General features: G+C 50.1%; 1 protein-coding gene across 1 annotated transcript in view; it reads right to left on the reverse strand.

Annotated features, from left to right (window-relative positions):
- The window catches only part of LOC138570297 (cocaine esterase-like), a 955,042-nt gene that overhangs the window by 650,628 nt on the left and 278,447 nt on the right, over positions 1–25,967 (reverse strand). Inside the window, exons 8-9 of the mRNA XM_069649071.1 lie at positions 7,808–7,948; positions 7,392–7,469 (exon numbers count right to left, since the gene is read on the reverse strand). Of these exons, the coding sequence (XP_069505172.1) occupies positions 7,392–7,469; positions 7,808–7,948 (219 nt within the window). The remainder of the gene's footprint in view (positions 1–7,391; positions 7,470–7,807; positions 7,949–25,967) is intronic.

A 25,967-nucleotide genomic window follows, 5' to 3' on the forward strand; every position in this document is an offset into this window, starting at 1 on the left:
AAGGGAGTGCTTGAGAGGGGATGGGAAGACTCCAGAGGCGAAGGAGTGATTGCAGAAGTCAGCAAGTGCAGGAGCCAAGGAGTCAATGTGGTCCTTGATAGTTTTGGAGGAATGGGGGTGGACCTGTTTTGATGAGACTTTCATAGATCGGACTTGTCTTGAAACCTCGTCAGCAGAAAAAAGGGGAAAGGAAGAGAAGGAGAGAGGAGGGGTGGCTGCAGAAGAGCCAGAGGAAGGGCAGGGAATAGAGGGGGGGAGGTTATAGGAGGAGAGTGAGGACAGGATGTCCTGAGTTTTTGAAATGAAGTGAGTGGCCAGTGCCGTGCAGAGGGCCTGGGAGGGGACAGGAGAGGTAGAGACTGCAGCAGGGTTGGCCAGCTCCTTGCAGATTTTAAAGAGTTCGGACGAATTGTTAGATGCCGCAGAGATGCGGGCTTGGATAAGGGCTCTCTTCTTGGTGAGAACGGAGAGCCGGTATTGCCTTTGGAGCAGGCGACAGGCCAGTTTGTCAGAGGATGAACATGAAGCACGCCATTTCCTCTCTGCCACCCTGCACTTGCGCTTAAGGGTGACGAGATCCGAGTCATACCAGGAGTTACATTTGGCTTTGGGCTTCAGGCGGATTCTCATGACAGGGGCAAGGATATCAAGAGTATCAGATATAGCGGAGTGGAGAGTGGAGAGTGGAGAGGGCTGTGTCAGGGTGGGAGTCAGCCGAAGGGGGAGGAGGGGGCAAGAAGGTGGCAGCGAAAGCCTCAACTGACACGCGTTTCATGGGTCGGATGACCGAGAAGGAAGGTGGCAGTGATGGGGGTGGCTTTGCCTGTGGGGTAGGGAGGGTGAGGTGGGAGGAGAGGAGAAAGTGATCACTCCAGGAGAGAGGAGTGGAGAGAGGGACAGAGAGGGGGACAGGAGGCATCCAGGTGGATGTTGAAGTCTCCAAGAAAGAGGAGTTGAGTGGTTGAGGACAGGAGTGAGGAGGAGAGGTCCGCCCACTCGGAGAGGAAGGAGGAAATTTGACCAGGTGGCCGATAGATAGTAGCCACGGTAAGGGAATGGCTAGGAGAGAGAGAGTCGGCAGACAAGACATTCAAAAGAGGAGTAGGTCTGCATGGGAGTAACAGTGGCAGGAATCCACTCAGGGAAGATAAGGGCCACACCTCCCCCCGCACGGTTGGGCCTGGGCACAGAGAGGATCTTGTAACCGTCGGGTAGGAGTGTGTCAAAACTGGTGACAGAGCTGGCCGTGAACCATGTCTCAGTGAGACCGAGTACGTCAAGGTCAAGTTCCTCAAGAAGGCGGCAGATATCAGAGGAATGTTTGACGGCAGAGCGAGAGTTAAGAGTGGCAATGTGGAGAAGTTTGCCATCTTTGAAGGACTTCCGGGGAGGGGTACAGATCAGAGGTACGCCCTGCGGAGGTGAAGAAGGAGCATGAGAGGGGGTGGGGAGGGAGGGAAGAGGCAAGTTAGTCGAGGACAGAGGAGGGGGCACAGCAGGAGAGGAGAGGAAGTTGATGAGGCGTGGGAAGCGTCTATCGAAGAGGTGAAGGTTGGCCTGAGGGCCTTGGACCAAGACGGTCCCATTAGCATAGACATTAATGATGGCCTTAGAGGAGTGGAAGGAAGCCAAGAGGACATCCCAACGGGTGCCACCATTAATGGGAGCAGAGGAAAAAGGAGAGAGCACAGAGACCATATGAAGGGTCCATAGGTCAGGTGAAGGCACGAAAAAGAGGATGCCAGTGAGAGTTTCCTTAGAGCAGGCACTAGTGTAGGTGTCAGCGATAGGGAGGCCTGGGTTGGAGACCAGGATGTCCTTTTTTAACTTTTTCCTACCAGATTTAGTGAGGAGAGCAGGATAGTCAATAGAGAAGCAGTTAGAGAAGATAGGCGAGACAGAGAGCACCATGGAGTAGGAGGGAGTGAGTGGGGGAAGACAGGACAAGCGCAAGTGGATAGGAAGAGAGCGGCAGGCGTTCGTTTACCACAAATTCAGAACACAGTAAGGGGTATCAGGTACACAGTGGAGAGGCCACCTAAGTTTGAAATTCCTGCAGAGGGAGAAAAACCCTAGTTTACCACAAATTCAGAACACAAAGAAGTGTAGCCACACAAATGAATTGGCGATATACATAAAGAATAACAACTTAGAGATCAATAAGGCCAAAACTAAAGTCATGATCATGGAGAAACAAAACACCTGTAACGAGAACTTTAGTTGGTGCTTGGAAGGGGAGAAAATAGAACAAGTGGTGAAATTTAAATATCTGGGGGTAATCCTGAATAACAACAAACGGGAGCGCCCAATGCAAGTCCATCTCTTGGAAAAGGCAAGAAAATTGGCAAGTCAAGCGAAAGTAATCGACAGAAGATATGGCCGATTTACAGCAATCCCTTGGATCCAATTTTACAAGGGTAAGGTAGTTCCGTCTTTGATCTATGGTGCGGATGCGATGTTAACTATATCACAAGACTTCTGAAACATCTAGAAGGTGTGTTTTGGAAACACACACTGATCTTACCCCAATCAACACCAACAAAGACTATACGCCATGAACTCTGTCTGCAATCACTGGAATCAATGGTAGTCAGAAATTCATTAATGCTATATAGGAAGTCTTTGATCACTACCTGCTTGAATGTAATGTCTATCATACGCATGGAAACCAAAGAACAGAAAAGTAAAATTATGACGCGTTGGATGAAAGAACATCAAAAAACTTTAGTAGAACTAAACAGTTCTGAAGAAGAACTCATTCAAAACCCGAATAGAGTAAAACAAAAACTGCAGGAACAAGATTGGATACAGATGACATCTCTGGATCAGAGAAGCAAACTGATAAGCCATCTGCCACCAACAACAAGAGGCTTAAACGACTTACCAAACTATTTAAAAAAATTCCCAAGTAAGACAATTCGAGACACCTTCTTACGAGTGTGAATGAACCTCCTGCCTACGAATGAGATCAGAACTATAAGGAAACTAACACAGGACACTAGTTGTCGGTTCTGTAAAAATAAGACCCACATAGAGTCACTTCGACATTTACTACTGGCCTGTCCTTCTTTGTCAAGGTTGAGAACGGCACATTTGGGCCACTTATTCAAGGAGTCAACAACGTATAACGAAGAGGACTGGTGGAACCGCTTAATGGAAGGGGACAATACCTCCTACATGATAGCGGTCTCGCAGTTCTTCATGAACTTGAAGCTCCAAGACCACAACCTGGAATTAGGCCGGGCGCTGTAAGACTGGAAACAATCGAAAGATTTGCATGTGGGCTACCTTGGACTTCAGATGTAACTGTTAGCTGAAGAATTTGGAGGGAGGGAGTCTCTTTTCTTTTCTTTTTCTTGTAAATTTTTTTTGTAAATTATAACAAGTAAAATAAAAAAAATAAAACATTATTTCTGTTTCTATCCTCGCTTTCAAAGGATTCATTTTCAAGGTTTCTATCTATGAATCTGCCTCTGTCAGACTTCTCACAGCTTTAACTTCCAGCTGATGAAGTAACTTAGACCTGTCCATTTGCAGCTGCATCTTTATATCCTCATAAAGCAAGTTTTTTTGAGCAGTTGCTATCAGCCCATACAGTGTAATCAATCGCCAATCCACTTGTTGCTAGAGTGATTTTAGTCTGAGTTCAAATCTTAGAACAGACACGGGAAGGCAGTTGGATAGGCCTAATGATCATTTCCATAACTGACCTTCCACTTTTTGCCAGTCTATGTCCCAGAGAGTTGGTTTGGCTTCCAGACCATATAATATCACTGGAATATTTTTGCAGTGTAGAACTTTAGTAACGGCATAAGTGAGAATTTGCACAGTTTGCGGAGAATCTTTTTCATCTGTGGAACCGCTTTCTCGACCTTTAGCCTTATTTCTGCTTCCGCTTTGCTGGCTGATGGAAAAGAATACACTGTATAGACCAAATAGACTAGCTCTTCAGTTCTCTCGATTGCCTGATCTTCAAAAAACCATTTTCCATAATTCATATGCTTTTTTGGATGTTTCAACACTAACATTTTTGACTTTTTTGGGTTTACTTGAAGACTGTTCATTTTGGTGTATACACTTAAGCCATTCAATAAAAGTTGCAGCCCTAGTGCTGTCCTATCTATCAGGACGATGCCATCAGCGTAAGAGAGCCAAAAACCTTGATTGAGTTTAGTTTTGGGTTCGCCATTGACCAGGATTGCAAAAAAGCCCCCAGATCTGACAAATACAGATTAAAGAAGAACGGTGCATCCAAGCACCCTTGTCTCACGCCTTGCTTGACGTTTATTGAGCTTGTAAGATGACCGGCCTCGTCTAATCTTACCATCAATAACGTGTCTTTGTGCAATTCGATCAATATTGATAGCAACCATCTGTGTAGACCCGAATCTCTCAATTTAGCCCACAGTTTCTCCTTTTTCACTAGATCAAAAGCCCTGGAGAAGTCTATCCAAGCTCCATATATCAGGCATTCTCCATACTCTTTGGAATGTTCTGCCAAGAGATTCAGCACCAAACCTGAATCTGATTTAATGTTGTAGATATACCCCGTCTAAACCCTGTTTGAAATTTAGACAGGATGTTTGTTTCCTTTGCCCAGTCCTCTAGCTCTAACAGCAGGATTTTCATAAATATTTTACTTTCGATATCCAGGAGGGCAATTGGTGTATAGTTTTCAGGTTGTGACCGGTCGCCCCCCTTGTAGAATGGTATGACGACTGCTTGTTTCAGGAAGATGGAAAACATTGTGTCTTTTGTATTTCATTATAGAGGTTGAAAAGGAGGTTTGCCCATGTTTTTACATTGTTTTCTAAGACCTACTAAGTTAGCCCGTTTGGGCCCGCTGCGTTTGAGGATGAGGCATTCAGGATAAGCTCTTCTATTAATTTTATATCATATTTAAGGTCCCACTGTGCAACTTCCTTCTCTCCTTCCTTGGACTCTGACATGTTTTTAATTTTTTTGTAAGAAAGTCTGTCCAGCTCTTTTCAGACACTAGGTTGCATTGAATGCTATTTGCAATTGATTTCTTTCCTGAATTATTTATTATTGACCAGAAATTCCGAGTACTATTTTCACATAGTACTGAGAGCATCCGCTCATTATCCTGTTGGTGCCACAACATTTTGCTTGCTCTTGACCATTGCTTATAACTTCTTCTGAGCTTTTCTAGCTCTCCTCGCAGTTTTTCTTGGTCTATTATAGTTCTTTTTAGTCGTCTACATTCTCTCCTTCAGATCTTTTTCTGTAACCAAGTTTCTTCATCAAATGAGTGTTGAAGATGAGTTACTTGTCGATGGTACTACCGCAAATGGCAGATGCACGGACCAAATAAATGTCTTGAAACATTAGGGTTTGCAGTTTTCTTTTTGTTCTTTTGGGGAGATGCCATCCGTACCTCTGATTTCAACTGCTCGAATATTGTCACCAGAGAGTTTAGTACGAAGTTTAAAGCTGTGAGAGTGGCAGCACTAGCTTGTTTTATTTCAACATCCTCTGATGTGTCATTGCAGTCTTGTCGAGTTTCCATACTTTTGTCGATCCCTTGATTTTTAGGGAGTTGTACCCGTGAAGGAGGCCCTACTCCAACTGCTACCTCCATTGTGACCACTTCGGCATCGTTTTCAAAAGATGTATCTACTTGTGCAGCTCCTAAAAGTGGAGAGTCTTTACTTGGTGGAGATGCCTCTTCTACGGTATCACCGGTGTCTCACATCTTGCTTTGGATGTCATTTAAGCTTTGGCTTAGTTTATTTTCACCAAAATGCTCCTCTATTTTACTTTGGATTTTTTTGGTTGTGGTGGTATATTCCAGTCCACGCTTCCAAAAATGTACAATGTCAGTTGGTGTACTGGTGACTTGTTTGCCCCGCATGCACCTGCAGTGTAAAGTCTTTCACTCTTTGATTGCTCTTCAAAGGGAGGCTTAATGGGTTGAAACCTGCTCAATGGGTTGGGTTCATATTTATCACACCACAGATTAATTTATTGCAATTATTTGGATGATTCTTTTGCTGCAAAAAGCAGTACAAACCCACACCTTACACCACTTTACTACCAATCCCCCAACCCGTGTTGCCTCACCCAAGCATTTCTAGGAACAGCATAATAATTGGTGGACGCTGCCTTTATTTGTAGTGTGCAGGCCCTGTGGACACGGACCTGAGTCCCAGTGCAGGCCCTGTGGGCACCGACCTGAGTCCCAGTGCAGGCCCTGTGGACACTGACCTGAGTCCCAGTGCAGGCCCTGTGGGCACCGACCTGAGTCCCAGTGCAGGCCCTGTGGACACTGACCTGAGTCCCAGTGCAGGCCCTGTGGGCACCGACCTGAGTCCCAGTGCAGGCCCTGTGGACACTGACCTGAGTCCCAGTGCAGGCCCTGTGGACACCGACCTGAGTCCCAGTGCAGGCCCTGTGGACACTGACCTGAGTCCCAGTGCAGGCCCTGTGGGCACCGACCTGAGTCCCAGTGCAGGTCCTGTGGGCACCGACCTGAGTCCCAGTGCAGGTCCTGTGGGCGCCGACCTGAGTTCCAGGGCAGGCCCTGTAGGCACCGATCCCAGTCCCAGTGCAGGTCCTGTGGGCACCGACCTGAGTCCCAGTGCAGGTCCTGTGGGCACCGGCCTGAGTCCCAATGCAGGCCCTGTGGGCACCGGCCTGAGTCCCAGTGCAGGCCCTGTGGACACTGACCTGAGTCCCAGTGCAGGCGCTGAGTCCCATTGCAGACCCTGTGGGCACCAACCTGAGTCCCAGTGCAGGCCCTGTGGGCACCGACCTGAGTCCCAGTGCAGGTCCTGTGGGCGCCGACCTGAGTTCCAGGGCAGGCCCTGTGGGCACCGATCCCAGTCCCAGTGCAGGTCCTGTGGGCACCGACCTGAGTCCCAGTGCAGGTCCTGTGGGCACCGGCCTGAGTCCCAATGCAGGCCCTGTGGGCACCGGCCTGAGTCCCAGTGCAGGCCCTGTGGACACTGACCTGAGTCCCAGTGCAGGCCCTGTGGGCACCGACCTGAGTCCCAGTGCAGGCCCTGTGGGCACCGACCTGAGTCCCAGTGCAGGCCTGTGGACACTGACCTGAGTCCCAGTGCAGGCCCTGTGGGCACCGACCTGAGTCGAGGTGCAGGCCCTGTGGGCACCGACCCGAGTCCCAGTGCAGGCCCTGTGGGCTCCGGCCTGAGTCCCAGTGCAGGTCCTGTGGGCACCGACCTGAGTCCCAGTGCAGGCGCTGAGTCCGAGTGCAGGCCCTGTGGGCACCGACCTGAGTCCCAGGGCAGGCCCTGTGGGCACTGACCCTAGCCCCAGTGCAGGTCCTGTGGGCACCGACCCCAGTCGCAGCGCAAGCCTGTTTGGAATGTACATAGGCAGGTTGCCATTTGCCCGTTCTTAGCTCTTACCAGCAATCTCCACATGCCCTTGCACTGCTCTGCCGTCCTGTTATCCATGCCATTTCGTAAATCCGGTATTCCGTGCAGCTGTGTAAAGAAAGGAGAAAACACCATGAGAGCTGGTCGTGCTGGCAGAAGGGACAGCTCGCAGGCACCCCTTCTGGATCTAGGCTCAGACCTATCAGCAGGTGGTGCAGCGCATGCAGTGCAGGCCACAGGCGTGCAGGCCACAGGCGTGCAACCCACAGGCATGCAGGCCACAGGCGTGCAGCCCACAGGAGTGCAGCCCACAGGCATGCAGCCCACATGCGTGCAGGCTGGAGAAGGGATGTATGAACCTGGCTTAGACTGTTGAGGGCAGGAGAGGCGGAAGGGGGGAGACAGACAAACCTTCTACCCAGCGCGTGCTCACCACAAGCTCTTACCACAGGCAGGATCCAGCCAAACTCATGGTTGTTGCAGCCGATCAGATATGGGACGGGGTTAATTTCCTTCCCCATCAGCAGCAGTTCCGGGGTCTTTCGGAGGAAGTGACCATCCATCACTACAGGAAAATACTGGATCCTCTGTGGGAAAGGGAGAACATCAGATGTCAATTTCCCTAAACCTTCTCCTACACAAGTACTGCCCACACTAACTCATAGCAGCAGCTGTACACTGGGCAAGGTCTGGCTGCTCGGGTATTTATTTATTTATTTAATGTGCATAGCGCACTACACGCAGAGGCATCAAGGCGCTGGTTCCAGGGATTCATGTTGCAAGAGTAACACACAGTACTGCAAGGGTGCGACATTCATGCTACATGGCTTGGGCGAGTCAGTGTCCGTCTGCCAGGGCTTGCGTCCCCAGGTCGTTTCGGTGGCTGGTGCTGACGGCGCTCATGTGAGCAGGTGCTACAGGCTTGGGAAAGGAGGAACATCTGAATATCTCTTGAGTGGACTGTAGGATCTTCAGCTGTTTGCAGAAGGTCCATTGGGATTGTTTGGCTCCCAGCGGTATTGCTAGCACGTTCCAGTTTTTAGAGGCAAGACCGGGACGCTTAGTCCCCCTGATCTCTGGTGTCTGAATCTTGGGGTGGTAAGACAGTGCAAGTGGGTGGTGCGGGTGGGGCCTTGCGGTCAGAACTTCTGCGTCAGGTATGTTGGTGCCATATTCGAGATGCATTTATGCATGATGACTAAGGTTTTAAAGAAGATGCACTCTTTGATTGGCAACCAGTGCATGCGCCTTCTCGCCACCGAAATGTGTTCACGTTTGGAGAAGTTCAATGCAGCCCCAAGAGCCTTGTCCAGCCAGTAGCTTGCTTTGGTTGCAACCAGAAGTGCCTGCAAATAGGGCATTGCAATAGTGGAGTCTCGAGCCAACGAGGGTCCTGGCAATGGTGAGGTGGCTGCCAGAGAAGAGGCTGGGTTTGCAGGTCATAATTAGTTCAGTGGTCTACGCTGCTGAGGATAAGATAGCATTGACCTGCATCATGAGAGAGTAGAGTCAAGGTAGGCTACCAGGCTCTTGACCTCACTTGACACTGTGATGCTGAGGCCGACTAAGTGGATCTCGGTCTCAAAGTCGTTAAAGCAGAGTTGATGTGATGCCATTCAGGCCTGGATGGTTAGATAGACTGCCTGACGGGTGTTTGAGTCAGCATCATGGTCGCCCATGATGGGTAGGAATAAGGGTATCGTCTGCGTAGTTGGTATATGAGATGCTTTGGGACTCTAGAAGATCAAAGAGGGGCTTTGTGAAGATGTTATTTAGAGTGGGTGATACACATGAACCTTGGGGAACTCTTCAAGTAACCAGGGCTGGAGGGGCAGTGGCCGTGGGAGAGAACACTCCCATAGATCCCATGTACCCTGTACTGCACTTCCCCCCTCCCCTTCCCCATGCACTTTCTCCCTTCCCCCTACCCCTGCACTTGCGTGATCTGAATGACACCTGGACTAGTAGGATCGTTGTCTGTCTTCCCCTTGTTCCCCCCTCCCTGCCTCATCGCGCCTTGAAACACTTGTGTATAGGCGCGTTACAAATGCCATATCATATCATATGATATCATAGATCGATTGAAAAGAAAGGAGGAGATCCAGGAGATGGATTCTGTAGAAAAGTGAGCTTCTGAGCTGAGGTGTTGACATAAGATTTAATGGTCCAGGAGATCACAGGCAGCTGAGAGGTCGAGAAGGAGGAGTAGCGCTGCCTTCCCTGCATCTTTGAGTTCGTCCATTTGATCCTTCAGGTCTAGTAAAGCAAACTCAGTGCTGTGACCTGGTCTGGATTGGCACATGCCTAAGAGGTGTTTGGATTATAGGTGAGACTGAATCTGGTGGTATGCTGTGCATACAACCTTTTTGTAGAAATGGGATTGTGGTGATGTGGTGGTAGTTGGTGGGAATGGCTGTGTCTAGGGTTGTCTTTTTCAGAAGGGGTAGGACGCAGGCACCCTTTAAGCTGGTGGGCATGGAATTGGAGGCAAATGATGCTTTGATAAGAGCGGATAGGAAGGTGGCCAACGCTTTCAGTCAGTCTTTAATAACAGTGGTGGGGCAGACATCTCCATGGCATTTAGAGGGTTTGAGACCTTTGATGATTCAGATGACTTTGGGTGTGGGGACTGGCTTGAAGCTGAAAAGCGGGTGGTTGGGCATCGGATCTGCTGGCTATGGGGAGTCATTCTTCAGTGGGTGTCTGGGAGTGTGGCAGTTCCGGGAGTCACTCTTCAGTGGGTGTCTGGGTGTGTGGCAGTTCAGGGAGTCATTCTTCAGTGGGTGTCTGGGTGTGTGGGAGTTCAGGGAGTCATTCTTCAGTGGGTGTCTGAGAGTGGGACAGTTCAGGGAGTCATTCTTCAGTGGGTGTCTGGGAGTCTGGCAGTTCAGGAAGACATTCTTCAGTGGGTGTCTGAGAGTGGGACAGTTCAGGGAGTCATTCTTCAGTGGGTGTCTGGGAGTGTGGCAGTTCAGGGTGTCATTCTTCAGTGGGTGTCTGGGAGTGTGGCATTTCAGGGAATCATTCTTTAATGGGTGTTTGAGAGTGTGACAGTTCAGGGAGTCATTCTTCAGTGGGTGTCTGGGAGTGTGGCAGTTCAGGGAGTCATTCTTCAGTGGGTGTCTGGGAGTGTGGCAGTTCAGGGAGTCATTTTTCAATGGGTGTCTGGTAGTGTGGCAGTTCAGGAAGTCATTCTTCAGTGGGTGGTGGGTAGTGCGGCAGTTCAGGGAGTCATTCTTCAGTGGGTGTCTGGGAATGTGGCAGTTCAGGGAGTCATTCTTCAGTGGGTGTCTGAGAGTGTGACAGTTCAGGGAGTCATTCTTCAGTGGGTATCTGAAAGGGTGGCAGTTCAGGGAGTCATTCTTCAGTGGGTGTCATGGAGTGTGGCAGTTCAGGGAGTCATTTTTCAGTGGGTGTCTGGTAGTGTGGTAGTTCAGGGAGTCATTCTTCAGTGGGTGGTGGGTATTGCGGCAGTTCAGGGAGTCATTCTTCAGTGGGTGTCTGGGAGGGTGGCAGTTCAGGAAGTCATTCTTCAGTGGGTGTCTAGGAATGTGGAAGTTCAGGGAGTTATTCTTCAGTGGGTGTATGGGTGTGTGGCAGTTCAGGGAGTCATTCGTCAGTGGGTATCTATGAGTGTGGCAGTTCAGGGAGTCATTCTTCAGTGGGTGTCTGAGAGTGGGACAGTTCAGGGAGTCATTCTTCAGTGGGTGTCTGGGAGTCTGGCAGTTCATGGAGTCATTCTTCAGTGGGTGTCTGAGATTGGGACAGTTCAGGGAGTCATTCTTCAGTGGGTGTCTGAGAGTGTGGCAGTTCAGGGTGTCATTCTTCAGTGGGTGTCTGGGAGTGTGGCATTTCAGGGAGCCATTCTTCAGTGGGTGTCTGGGAGTGTGGCAGTTCAGGGAGTCATTTTGCAATGGGTGTCTGGTAGTGTGGCAGTTCAGGAAGTCATTCTTCAGTGGGTGGTGGGTAGTACAGCAGTTCAGTGAGTCATTCTTCAGTGGGTGTCTGGGAGTGTGGCAGTTCAGGGAGTCATTCTTCAGTGGGTGTCTGAGAGTGAGACAGTTCAGGGAGTCATTCTTCAGTGGGTATCTGGGAGGGTGGGAGTTCAGGGAGTCATTCTTCAGTGGGTGTCTGGGAGTGTGGCAGTTCAGGGAGTAATTTTTCAGTGGGTGTCTGGTAGTGTGGCAGTTCAGGGAGTCATTCTTCAGTGGGTGGTGGGTAGTGCGGCAGTTCAGAGAGTCATTCTTCAGTGGGTGTCTGGGAATGTGGCAGTTCAGGGATTCATTCTTCAGTGGGTGTATGGGTGTGTGGCAGTTCAGGGAGTCATTCTTCAGTGGGTGTCTGCGTGTGTGGCAGTTCAGGGACTCATTCTTCAGTGGGTATCTATGAGTGTGACAGTTCAGAGAGTCATTCTTCAGTGGGTGTCTGGGAGTGTGGCAGTTCAGGGAGTCATTCTTCAGTGGGTGTCTGAGATTGGGACAGTTCAGGGAGTCATTTTTCAGTGGGTGTCTGAGAGTGTGGCAGTTCAGGGAGTCATTCTTCAGTGGGTGTCTGGGAGTGTGGCAGTTCAGGGAGTCATTCTTCAGTGGGTGTCTGGGTGTGTGGCAGTTCAGGGAGTCATTCTTCAGTGGGTGTCTGGGTCTGTGGCAGTTCAGGGAGTCATTCTTCAGTGGGAGTCTGAGAGTGGGACTGTTCAGGGAGTCATTCTTCAGTGGGTGTCTGGGAGTCTGGCAGTTCAGGGAGTCATTCTTCAGTGGGCGCCTGAGAGTGGGACAGTTCAGGGAGTCATTCTTCAGTGGGTGTCTGGGAGTGTGGCAGTTCAGGGTGTCATTCTTCAGTGGGTGTCTGGGAGTGTGGCATTTCAGGGAGTCATTCTTCAGTGGGTGTTTGAGAGTGTGACAGTTCAGGGAGTCATTCTTCAGTGGGTGTCTGGGAGTGTGGCAGTTCAGGGAGTCATTCTTCAGTGGGTGTCTGGGAGTGTGGCAGTTCAGGGAGTCATTTTTCAATGGGTGTCTGGTAGTGTGGCAGTTCAGGAAGTCATTCTTCAGTGGGTGGTGGGTAGTGCGGCAGTTCAGGGAGTCCTTCTTCAGTGGGTGTCTGGGAATGTGGCAGTTCAGGGAGTCATTCTTCAGTGGGTGTCTGAGAGTGTGACAGTTCAGGGAGTCATTCTTCAGTGGGTATCTGAAAGGGTGGCAGTTCAGGGAGTCATTCTTCAGTGGGTGTCATGGAGTGTGGCAGTTCAGGGAGTCATTTTTTCAGTGGGTGTCTGGTAGTATGGTAGTTCAGGGAGTCATTCCTCAGTGGGTGGTGGGTAGTGCGGCAGTTCAGGGAGTCATTCTTCAGTGGGTGTCTGGGAGGGTGACAGTTCAGGAAGTCATTCTTCAGTGGGTGTATGGGTGTGTGGCAGTTCAGGGAGTCATTCGTCAGTGGGTGTCTATGAGCGTGGCAGTTCAGGGATTCATTCTTCAGTGGGTGTCTGAGAGTGGGACAGTTCAGGGAGTCATTATTCAGTGGGTGTCTGGGAGCCTGGCAGTTCATGGAGTCATTCTTCAGTGGGTGTCTGAGATTGGGACAGTTCAGGGAGTCATTCTTCAGTGGGTGTCTGAGAGTGTGGCAGTTCAGGGTGTCATTCTTCAGTGGGTGTCTGGGAGTGTGGCATTTCAGGGAGCCATTCTTCAGTGGGTGTCTGGGAGTGTGGCAGTTCAGGGAGTCATTCTTCAGTGGGTGTCTGGGAGTGTGGCAGTTCAGGGAGTCATTTTTCAATGGTTGTCTGGTAGTGTGGCAGTTCAGGAAGTCATTCTTCAGTGGGAGGTGGGTAGTACAGCAATTCAGTGAGTCATTCTTCAGTGGGTGTCTGGGAGTGTGGCAGTTCAGGGAGTCATTCTTCAGTGGGTGTCTGGTAGTGTCGCAGTTCAGGGAGTCATTCTTCAGTGGGTGGTGGGTAGTGCGGCAGTTCAGAGAGTCATTCTTCAGTGGGTGTCTGGGAATGTGGCAGTTCAGGGATTCATTCTTCAGTGGGTGTATGGGTGTGTGGCAGTTCAGGGAGTCATTCTTCAGTGGGTATCTATGAGTGTGACAGTTCAGAGAGTCATTCTTCAGTGGGTGTCTGAGAGTGGGACTGTTCAGGGAGTCATTCTTCAGTGGGTATCTGGGAGTCTGGCAGTTCAGGGAGTCATTCTTCAGTGGGCGCCTGAGAGTGGGGCAGTTCAGGGAGTCATTCTTCAGTGGGTGTCTGGGAGTGTGGCAGTTCAGGGTGTCATTCTTCAGTGGGTGTCTGGGAGTGTGGCATTTCAGGGAGTCATTCTTCAGTGGGTGTTTGAGAGTGTGACAGTTCAGGGAGTCATTCTTCAGTGGGTGTCTGGGAGTGTGGCAGTTCAGGGAGTCATTCTTCAGTGGGTGTCTGCGTGTGTGGCAGTTCAGGGACTCATTCTTCAGTGGGTATCTATGAGTGTGACAGTTCAGAGAGTCATTTTTCAGTGGGTGTCTGAGAGTGTGGCAGTTCAGGGAGTCATTCTTCAGTGGGTGTCTGGGAGTGTGACAGTTCAGGGAGTCATTCTTCAGTGGGTGTCTGGATGTGTGGCAGTTCAGGGAGTCATTCTTCAGTGGGTGTCTATGAGTGTGACAGTTCAGGGAGTCATTCTTCAGTGGGTGTCTGGGAGTGTGGCAGTTCAGGGAGTCATTCTTCAGTGGGTGTCTGAGAGTGGGACTGTTCAGGGAGTCATTCTTCAGTGGGTATCTGGGAGTCTGGCAGTTCAGGGAGTCATTCTTCAGTGGGCGCCTGAGAGTGGGACAGTTCAGGGAGTCATTCTTCAGTGGGTGTCTGGGAGTGTGGCAGTTCAGGGAGTCATTCTTCAGTGGGTGTCTGCGTGTGTGGCAGTTCAGGGACTCATTCTTCAGTGGGTATCTATGAGTGTGACAGTTCAGAGAGTCATTTTTCAGTGGGTGTCTGAGAGTGTGGCAGTTCAGGGAGTCATTCTTCAGTGGGTGTCTGGGAGTGTGGCAGTTCAGGGGAGTCATTCTTCAGTGGGTGTCTGGATGTGTGGCAGTTCAGGGAGTCATTCTTCAGTGGGTGTCTATGAGTGTGACAGTTCAGGGAGTCATTCTTCAGTGGGTGTCTGGGAGTGTGGCAGTTCAGGGAGTCATTCTTCAGTGGGTGTCTGAGAGTGGGACTGTTCAGGGAGTCATTCTTCAGTGGGTATCTGGGAGTCTGGCAGTTCAGGGAGTCATTCTTCAGTGGGCGCCTGAGAGTGGGACAGTTCAGGGAGGCATTCTTCAGTGGGTGTCTGGGAGTGTGGCAGTTCAGGGTGTCATTCTTCAGTGGGTGTCTGGGAGTGTGGCATTTCAGGGAGTCATTCTTCAGTGGGTGTGTGGGAGTGTGGCAGTTCAGGGAGTCATTCTTCAGTTGAATCTTAAGTTTGAGCGTAGTGATTATGAGGGCATTCTGTATATTGGCACCCCGCAAGCTATCTTTGGTGCATTTGGCGGTACTGGGGATTCCAGCTCTCGTAGGATAGCAAAGAGCTTTCGTGTGTTTGAGTTAGCTTTGGTGATTCTGGAGTTGTATGTGGAACTTTTAGCTTGAAGTATAGCTTGTTTGTAGGATGTCGCATTTGAGGTAAAGTTGGCTTTGCTGGAGGCCGAGGGGTTGTTTTTCCATTGTGTTTCGGCTGATCGTTTGTTAGCGCGGAGGGCTTTAAGGTCAGCTGTGAACCAGGTGTTGCAGTGTGTGGGAGCTTTGACTTTGCGTAGGACTAGGGGAGCCACTGAGGCAATGGATGTTCTGAGGGCTGTGTTGTATATGTCTAAAGGACTGTAGGGACAGTGGAGGAGGGTTGTATGTCGGTGATGTTTAGTTAGCAAGGGCAGGATGATTGCGTGGGTGATATTGTGGGTGTTCCTAGATAGTGTAGGTAAGAGGAGCACGATAGTGGCTGCTGATGTGCTGATTACAGGTGGGGTGAAGGTTATGACATTGTGATCAGACCACAGGGATGGCGAGTTAGTTAAGACTTTGATGTTGCAGTTCGAGTCCAAGAGCCAGTCTAGTGTGTAGCCTTTGGAATGAGAAGCATTAAAGATGTGTTGTGAGAAGCCTAGAACTTCCACTGTGCTGGCCACGGATAGGGCTTCTGAGTCGCTGTAATCCCGGAAGCCCAGGTTGACGTCTCCCATGAGAATGGTCTTGGAGGTGGGGTTGGCGTTGATGGAGAGGAGTTGAGTGATATCCTCTTCAAAGGTGATAGGAGGTCCAGGAGGTTGCTAGATTATGCAGATGGTGATAGTGGTGGTGTTAATATGGTAAATTTGACTGTGAAGAGTTCACTCAAAGTGAGGGTGACAGTGGTGAGTTTGTAGATTAATAGGGAGCCTTTGGGAATCAGAGGTCCCCCTCCGCCTCTGGTGTTTAATCTGTCATTCCGAAAGATTGTGTAATTAGGGGGCACATCTGGGGATAGGGCTGGGCCCAATGTGACCTGCAGCCATGTTTCAGTGATGGCTAGAAGGCCTAGATTATTGGCTGTAATAAGGTCGGATATGTCCAAGACGTTTGCTGGGATGGATTTTGCATTGACTAATGCACCTATTAGAGTAAGTGCTGTGGGGTTTGTGGTGATCCTGGGATTGGCTGGGTCAGCATTGGTTGGGAGGCTGGTGGATGGGTGCTTAGGCTTGTCTGTGTCTGTTGGCTGGTTCTCGCTCTTGATGTTGAATTGTGGTTTGGGTCGGTGCCGGGGGCATCTTGGTTGGGTGGATGTGTGGTGTAGGTGAAGTGCCTTGTTTTGTGTTTTTAGTGGTGGTTATTGTGAGTGGGTGGAGGCAGAAAGGTGTGTGCACCTCATATTGCCCAGGCAAGGGGCAGCATGCCAAAGCTTGTTGATGGTCAGCCGGAGGGAGGGGTGTAGCACGTGTCTGTCGTGAGTCCAATTGGGAGCGTGGTGTGGGGTGAGGTGTGATCAGCTGGCAGTAAGTTCTACTGACACAAGGGGTTTGGTCTGCCCAGGGAGCATGGTCAGTTGGGACTGAAGCAGTGAAATTAGGTATGGTCAGTTGTTGCGCAATCTTTAGGAGTGGCGGCTTAATATGATCATGGGCTGGGGTGGTCCGTGCAGTGCGGCATTTATAGCAGTTGTGAAGAGCAATGGGCTGAGTTTCGGTATTCGTTGGCTCATCAGGCTGCTAGGGCGTTGTTGCCCTGAGGGGAGCGGCGCGGGTGTTGACATTGACAAAGGCGAAGGTAGCTGCCAGGAAGGCGGCTGCGTGCGGGACGTCCGCACGCATTGGAAGGATGTTGGCCATGGTTAGAGTGAGCCACTTGGTTGTGGGTTGGGAGTTGTCCTGTTCTGTAGGAAGCAGTAGCCAGTGCTGGTTAGGGGCTCTCACGGGGAGGGCACACGATCTGAGAAGGCAGCTGGGGTTGGTCTTACGGGGTGTTGCATGGTCAGTCAAAGGCACCAGTGTGGTGACTTTTAATAAGGTAGTTAGATACCTTGAGGCAGAGGCCCTGTAACTTCCTATGATAACATCTGCGTGAGACTGAAAAGGAATATCATTTTGTTGGACAATAGGTAAAGAATCGGTTGAAAGCATAAGTAGTGATATTTACCTGTGTGTTCCATTACCTCTACTTCCACTCTTGATTACTACGATGAATACTTTACATCCAAGGCTCGGAAGAAAGGGCTGATAATCAGGAAATGTATCCGTAATAAAGGTGGCATTATAGCATTATACCTGGGCGGCTCAATGGGGCGGCAATACGCTCTGAAACTAAAATGACCTGGCTTGGACGATTGGAGGGCAGGCTTCTCCCTCTATATTGGAAGTTCCTAAGTCTGTCCCTGTGGAGGTGCTTCTCTACAGGATTCTGGCCCCGTTTTACGCTTTAACTTCAATGTCTGACTTTATTCCACGCATTACTTCACACAAGCGCGTCTCCCCTTTGTCACGCTTACACTGTTACTTTTACATCGTTGAAGTCTTCCCTTTAACTGCACTCGAAAACTCAAACAAACGCTGTCCTCTCTCTTCCGCTTTTCGGATGACAGATTGTATCGAGCTCTTCACAACCCGGCTCTGCAATGCTTTCAGACTCACCGGGCTGACATCTGCGCTTCGGCTTCACAACGGCTCATCGTCTGAGGTCGGGTCTCACTGCCTGCCCCTCAAACACTCCTGGGCTGTCTCACAGGGCCAAGGGATCGAGCACTTGCATCCGCAGTTTTTACAGGAGACCAGCACACCTCTCGGCTCCCATACGCAGACTCTCCTGGGCTCACTGCAGACACTGCAGGAGACCAGCACACCTCTCGGCTCCCATACGCAGACTCTCCTGGGCTCACTGCAGACACTGCAGGAGACCACTACACCTCTCGGCTCCCATACGCAGACTCTCCTGGGCTCACTGCAGACACTGCAGGAGACCAGCAGACCTCTCGGCTCCCATACGCAGACTCTCCTGGGCTCACTGCAGACACTGCAGGAGACCACTACACCTCTCGGCTCCCATACGCAGACTCTCCTGGGCTCACTGCAGACACTGCAGGAGACCAGCACACCTCTCGGCTCCCATACGCAGACTCTCCTGGGCTCACTGCAGACACTGCAGGAGACCAGCACACCTCTCGGCTCCCATACGCAGACTCTCCTGGGCTCACTGCAGACACTGCAGGAGACCAGCACACCTCTCGGCTCCCATACGCAGACTCTCCTGGGCTCACTGCAGACACTGCAGGAGACCAGCACACCTCTCGGCTCCCATACGCAGACTCTCCTGGGCTCACTGCAGACACTGCAGGAGACCAGCACACCTCTCGGCTCCCATACGCAGACTCTCCTGGGCTCACTGCGGACACTGCAGGAGACCAGCACACCTCTCTGCTCCCATACGCAGACTCTCCTGGGCTCACTGCGGACACTGCAGGAGACCAGCACACCTCTCGGCTCCCATACGCAGACTCTCCTGGGCTCACTGCGGACACTGCAGGAGACCACTACACCTCTCGGCTCCCATACGCAGACTCTCCTGGGCTCACTGCAGACACTGCAGGAGACCAGCAGACCTCTCGGCTCCCATACGCAGACTCTCCTGGGCTCACTGCAGACACTGCAGGAGACCAGCAGACCTCTCGGCTCCCATACGCAGACTCTCCTGGGCTCACTGCAGACACTGCAGGAGACCAGCACACCTCTCGGCTCCCATACGCAGACTCTCCTGGGCTCACTGCAGACACTGCAGGAGACCAGCACACCTCTCGGCTCCCATACGCAGACTCTCCTGGGCTCACTGCAGACACTGCAGGAGACCAGCACACCTCTCGGCTCCCATACGCAGACTCTCCTGGGCTCACTGCAGACACTGCAGGAGACCAGCACACCTCTCGGCTCCCATACGCAGACTCTCCTGGGCTCACTGCAGACACTGCAGGAGACCAGCACACCTCTCGGCTCCCATACGCAGACTCTCCTGGGCTCACTGCAGACACTGCAGGAGACCAGCACACCTCTCGGCTCCCATACGCAGACTCTCCTGGGCTCACTGCAGACACTGCAGGAGACCAGCACACCTCTCGGCTCCCATACGCAGACTCTCCTGGGCTCACTGCAGACACTGCAGGAGACCAGCACACCTCTCGGCTCCCATACGCAGACTCTCCTGGGCTCACTGCAGACACTGCAGGAGACCAGCACACCTCTCGGCTCCCATACGCAGACTCTCCTGGGCTCACTGCAGACACTGCAGGAGACCAGCACACCTCTCGGCTCCCATACGCAGACTCTCCTGGGCTCACTGCAGACACTGCAGGAGACCAGCACACCTCTCGGCTCCCATACGCAGACTCTCCTGGGCTCACTGCAGACACTGCAGGAGACCAGCACACCTCTCGGCTCCCATACGCAGACTCTCCTGGGCTCACTGCAGACACTGCAGGAGACCAGCACACCTCTCGGCTCCCATACGCAGACTCTCCTGGGCTCACTGCAGACACTGCAGGAGACCACTACACCTCTCGGCTCCCATACGCAGACTCTCCTGGGCTCACTGCAGACACTGCAGGAGACCAGCAGACCTCTCGGCTCCCATACGCAGACTCTCCTGGGCTCACTGCAGACACTGCAGGAGACCAGCAGACCTCTCGGCTCCCATACGCAGACTCTCCTGGGCTCACTGCAGAAACTGCAGGAGACCAGCAGACCTCTCGGCTCCCATACGCAGACTCTCCTGGGCTCACTGCAGACACTGCAGGAGACCAGCACACCTCTCGGCTCCCATACGCAGACTCTCCTGGGCTCACTGCAGACACTGCAGGAGACCAGCAGACCTCTCGGCTCCCATACGCAGACTCTCCTGGGCTCACTGCAGAAACTGCAGGAGACCAGCAGACCTCTCGGCTCCCATACGCAGACTCTCCTGGGCTCACTGCAGACACTGCAGGAGACCAGCACACCTCTCGGCTCCCATACGCAGACTCTCCTGGGCTCACTGCAGACACTGCAGGAGACCAGCACACCTCTCGGATCCCATACGCAGACTCTCCTGGGCTCACTGCAGACACTGCTCCCTTGCCACGCTTCCGCTCTTGCCAACGGCAGCTTTCAGCATCTTGGCATCCCGGTCTCTGGCCTCTGCTTGCTCTCCTACTCAATCTCCCGTTTGTGTAAGACGACACCTTTTATAGCAAAATGACCAGTCAAGAGGAGTCAGGTGTGAACAATTACTGGTGAATGGCTGACCCTGCCTGATTCTATTAGAGGGACAACTTTGGTTCTTTCTATAGCAGGTTCCCCTTACTTTCCCCATGGTGTTTCTATGGGTAATCTGTACTGATCTTAGTTGCCTCCTCCTCGTTTCTGTATGTGTTGGAAATGGGGGGTTGGGGTGAGATTGGAAATACCCCATAATGGCTGATGGAGAGTATGTTGGGGTCGTTTGGGGAGTGGGGAAATACCATGTCTCACCCTTGGGTATCCTCCTCCCAATCCCTTGTGACCCTCCACTCAGGTGATCCTCCCTAGCTTCTCCACCCCCAGGGTCGGGATCCAAAAGCGATGGTCCTTCCCTGGCCACCTGAATGGAAGATCCCAAGGGAATGGGTGGGAGAATGCGGCCAGGTTTCTCAGACTCCATAGAGATGGAAGGCCACTGCCTCCCCGGTGAAACCGAAAGGGAAGCAGATGCACAACATTTACCGGTGGAGGTCGCTTTCTTTGTGTGAACCCTGGGTTGGATTCTGCAATAGGGTAAATACAATGGAAGAACAACACAGAATTCATGGAGCAGACTCCTCTTGCGCAGTGTGCACTTTATAACCTTCTTCTAACATGTGGGTGCTTTGCGCTTGTGTTGCCTGAAATCGTTCCCCAACTGGTATTCGATTACAGAGAAGAGAGTGACAATGCATATGGGATACATTTCAGTGACGCCTCACCACTACCCAGGTGGGTGACATCACCTTTTTGTGGACAGTGAAAAGGGTAATGCTAGGATGTATATTAAAACAGCACTGCCCCCAGACATTCACCAAGGTGAACAGAGGTACAAGTTGATTAGTGAACTATCGACAAGATAGTTTAAACATTAGTAGTAATGCAACCACCATAAAGAGTAGAATAGATCACTCTTCACAAGTGTAGGGTAAAACGAGGTAGAGTGCACTCCCAAGAGTAGGAGTCTTAGGCAGAAACCTGTGCAGTTCCCTCGGGGACCACTGCAAAAGATTTAGGACTACAGGTGTTTGGCAGTAAACCCACTTGGTAGCCGTCTGTACCACACAGATTCACTTGGTAGCTGTGGCTGAGCAGTCACACTTCCCTCAAGAAGAGTTAGGCAGTATACAGAGTATTCACAATAGGTCAGAAGAACACAGTAGAACAAGTAAACCCGGACCAGGGCTTGGTGTAAAAGTATATAATTATTTATTTAAAGACACACTTGTAAATTACACTAGCACACAAGAGGTAAGTAAATTCAGTTCAGTCACTATTATATATATGCAACCCTAATTGCTTATTAGACAAGTCTTAATGAGAAACACCACTTATTTTCAGACAGAGGTGAGCGCTTAACATAAGATGGCACTCTAATAAGGTATTAAAAAGGGAGGGAAAAAGGCAGAGTTATGGAGCACACAAATGTCAATACTTTTCAAAGAACCACAGGGAGGCAGGTTAGGCAAAGTCTACTGGAGAGCAAGGAAGTTCAAATGCCAGGCCCACTCTTAGAGAGAGCAAGCGAAATGTGTCCAGGATCACACAGTGGGGTTATGCCCAAAGAGTCTTGTAGATAGTTCGCACACAAAGAATGAAATTAAAGTCAGAAAAAGTTAGCTAGGTTGTCCCAGGCCATCCCAGGTTAGAAAGTCGAGGCTTTACTGTCACCCCGAAAGATCTGTCGCAAGGGAAGTCAGGCGGGACACAGTACCTTAAGTGGAAAGGATGCTCCAGCGGGGGCAGTTGTTCCTGGCAGCGGGTGCAAGTCAGTGTTTCATCCAGAAGAAGAGGAGGTCTCGATGTGGAGGAAAGATGAAGGTCGTTGCACTGCCAGGGAAGAAACCAGCCGCGGAGTTCTCCGGTTAAAAGGTACTACCCTTCTATTCACGGTAGTGGTAAACCGTTGTATTCCGGTTGCCGGGGTGCTTGGCATGGGCAAGGCGGCCACAAGATGCTCCAGGAAGGCGAAAAGAAGGCAAAACTGGTTATCCCCACCAGTCAAAGGAAGAAGACTCTCCGGACTGGAGATCTCCTCTGTCGTCGGGAAAAGTGGTCAGACGGTTCAGCAGGGCTCCACCGGTGGTGTCGTCGATGCAGGTTGGCTCAGCTTCTCTCTCCTCGGATTCTTAGGTCCTGTGACGACTTCTGAAGTTCCTGTCCCCAAATCCCTGCTTTTATGAAGCAAACCCCCATTCATTCAGCCTAGCTGTCAATCAAACATGCTAAGTGGTGAGCCGGCCGGCTCACCACTTGGGCTAATCACACAAGAGTGCGACTTGAGTTGCCAAGGCAACTCAGTCCAGGGTGCCTAAGCCCCCTCCCGCACCCCCTGTGGTACCCAGACAGAGTGGCACTATTTTTGGAGGCTTCTGTGGAGAAGCCCGCCAAAAAGTGGAAAAAAGGCTCGACTTAGGTTGTAGTCACAGAAGAGAACACAAACGCCATTTTAGAATCGAGTTCTGGCAAAAAATACCAACCAGTGAATTAATATTAAATAAATAAACCGGCGGTATGTTCGAGGCTATAGGAATTAAATAATTAAAGTTGGTAGCCTCGAACAATGGGAAAATCCCATAGAGATATATTCGCGGTCGAATATAAAAAGTAGTATCCACTGCCACCAGCCAAAACTCGATCAGGGGGGACGGAGAGTGCCCCCTCGAACAACAGACCCCGGGGCAATCGAATTGCCCCGACCAGTACGTCCACAATATGATGGTTTGTACTGGTTTCTGTTAATAATTTGGGATTAGTAAAGCCAATGGTGGCTTTACATGCCCTGGGAGACAGTAGTCAGTCACAGGGTATGGAGTCTATGTTTGGGGGTCGCTACGACACCCCTGGGTTACGGCACGGAGGGTGCTGTGTAACCCACATCAAAAACACATGAAACCCTATGGACTAAAAGACCCCATAGCCCATAAAACACATGGAAAGACAAAGGAACACCTCAAATCATGTCTAAGAGTGGGAGTAAAAGAGTCTCACTCTTAGCAGGAGAAATAAATAAACCCCAAAAATCCAGCAAAGCTGCTGGGGGACTCACTAGGTTTGGGAAATTAGCCTTTACAGAGAATTCTCCCTAACAAGGAGGTTCCTGAATGCATAGATATGGTTACACAAGCAGCATAGAGATGAGCACGGGTAGGGGTAGGTTGCAGAATACATGTGTAGGGAACAATGCATGGCTGTATGAAATGCAGAAGACACGAAGAACATTGCACCAGACACAAAGAATATTAACATGGCTGTGGCAGAACCAAAGTACAATATCCCGATACGCGAGCATACAGAGATCCGGCAGTCACAGGGCGAGACTCTCGCTAAGTACTAACAATGTTCAAGAGTGAGAGTTTTTTCTACAACCGTGCACAAAGATCAGGCGAGCACCATATTTTGACATGATTGGACAGAATACGTGAAACTATGCCGGCAGTCTGCTGCAGCTAATACAAGCACATTTTGCTTGTTTGGAAAGTTCTAATTATTGTGAAGAACCACAGTTTGGACTATTGAATTCCGTCCATATTCAGATCTAATTCAAGGCCACACACGTCCACCAAGCTATTAAAAGATTGCCATTTGTGAAGGGAATCAACCAATGAACCACTTGCATCTAAAGTCCTGAAGACGGGTCCAGCACACACCTGATAGCATCTTTAAAAACTAGCTACAGAGCCTGGTTCTTTTCTTCAATCAATTTCTGCTAGGACCTAGAAACACACTTTTTCGGTGTTGACAGAGTCAAGGACAAGCAAATTGTTTTTTGAGGTTCTATTTAACAACAAGATGTTCACCTCACATTTCTACTAATCCCACAATATCACCAGTACACGATGACTGTGTTAAGTTCAAAAAAATAGTTTTTGGTTGAAAACTTTGACTTTCACTATATGTTTTTTATGTGATGTTATGTACAAACAAAATGCATTTTTGTCTTCTTTTTAATATAAATCCCACTGAGTGTTTTCTATTTATAAATTAAAAGATGTATATCTCAATTACTTCTGTCATAATTAATTAATCGACATGAAAGGGGCACTTTTTGCAACTAGGCACACCTAGTACGTGTGTAGGCGGGTAGCTGTTTCTGTGGCATTTTTCTTTATCTACATGTTCATAGTAGTCCTCTGCCACGCAGCCCCCTAAAAAAGAGGACTCCGCAGCTCTAATTGCTTTGCATCAGAACCAAAGTACTGCCATCTTTTAAATGAAACATTCCAAGGCCTCTGTTCTGAAGTGCTGAATCCTGACATTAAAACTGCTGTGCACACAATTTTGAACCCCATAATGTTTATAAAGGAGCACAGAGACCAAGGTCATAGCAAGTGAAACTACACAAGATAGCGTTCATCAGAAGCACACAGGATACAACTATAAAGTGGATTAGTTTCTATTGGCAACAGCAAGGAAGCACAGATAGCGTTCATCCCCAGGTGCCAGTATCTACCATGCCAAATAAATAGACGCAGTGTTCTGAGTGGTTCCAGACAACAATGCACACAGGGTCGAACAGCACAAAATACAATAAATAGATGAAAATGAGCTCTAAATAGTGGTCTCCTACTGGGAGCAGTGATCACTTATTCTAGGCCAACTAGATAACGCGCCTGCAGCTCCCTTGGTGTGGTTAGACACAGGGACGACACGTCAAGGCCACAAAGACACTGGCAGATAAGGCTTCAGGCCTGAGAATGGGACGGGAGTAACTTCTTCAAATTGGATTAAGCAGCCCGTCCATTTCTCCATCCTCACCACATCTTGGCATCGTGTTAAAGTGCCAGGGTTAGATTAACAAACTGCCCACCAGTTAGAATTGTGTCCACTATGTTGGCTAGAGTAGTATAGTGCCAACCATGTAGTAGGGTAGACTCAGGAGGAGCCATCAGGTATGGAATATCCAATAGTAGTAGCTCTTGCTTATACATTACACAGGCAAAACTTTTATTACCCTATGCTATAGGTTAGTAACAGATGTTTTCTTATCACTAACTATGGCGTCATCACTGGCAAATGTTGAGGCAATAAGCCCCAAGACAGCGGGCCATTACCACCCAAGGTAATGCCCCTAGGGCCCATAGTTACATGAAGGCCGCAGGGGCATTTCTGTGGGCGGTAATGGCCCGTCGTTGAGGGGCTTATTGCCATTAGTACCCCGGCCTGTTAGACCGGGGTACTAATGTGTTTTTTCCCGGCTGCAAGAGGCTTTGCGGTTCGTAATCGGAAAAAGGGAAGTTTAAGAAAAGTTACAAAAAGAATGGCCGCCGCAGACAGAAAACATAGTCCGTTTGTTGTTTCAGTGGCCACCATAGTAAAGAAAGAAAATGGCGGCCATTGAAGGGGAGAAGGGAGTGCGCATAGTCCCTTCTCCCTTTCCATGGTGGCCATTCACTTACATTGGAAAAAAAAGTAAACACTAAAAATGGCCACCTTGGAAAAGAGAGAAGGGACTACGTGTGATCCCTTCTCCCTTTCAATGGTCGCCTGAAGAAAAGAAAAAAAAAGACGATGACCGCTGCATAACAACAGTGTACCCGGCGCACGATGCACACAAGTGCGTCCACGGGATTACACTGTGGTATGGCTCGGAAATGAGCCAATCCACCTGAATTGTATTCCATGGATTCTTGGCGCCGGGTACTAATTGGTTTATAAGCTTGTGTGTTGTATCGTAACATTGAGAATGCTTTTGAGTATTGTCCCGGCCGCTTATGTGTGAATAAAGCTGGGTTTTCTCGTGCATTTGGTGTTAATCAATATCCAATAATCAGAAAGCACTCAAAGAATAGAGTATCGATGGGGGCCACCTTAACAGTGTGCTTGGATCCCACCCATCCATCCATTATTCTTGATCACTGGTTGCAAGCGTTCGATTGGTCATGGATGCAGTTCTGACAG

This window comes from Ambystoma mexicanum, chromosome 2q, assembly GCF_040938575.1.
Source record: "Ambystoma mexicanum isolate Mex_15411 chromosome 2q, UKY_AmexF1_1, whole genome shotgun sequence".
Classification (NCBI taxonomy): Eukaryota; Metazoa; Chordata; class Amphibia; order Caudata; family Ambystomatidae; genus Ambystoma; species Ambystoma mexicanum.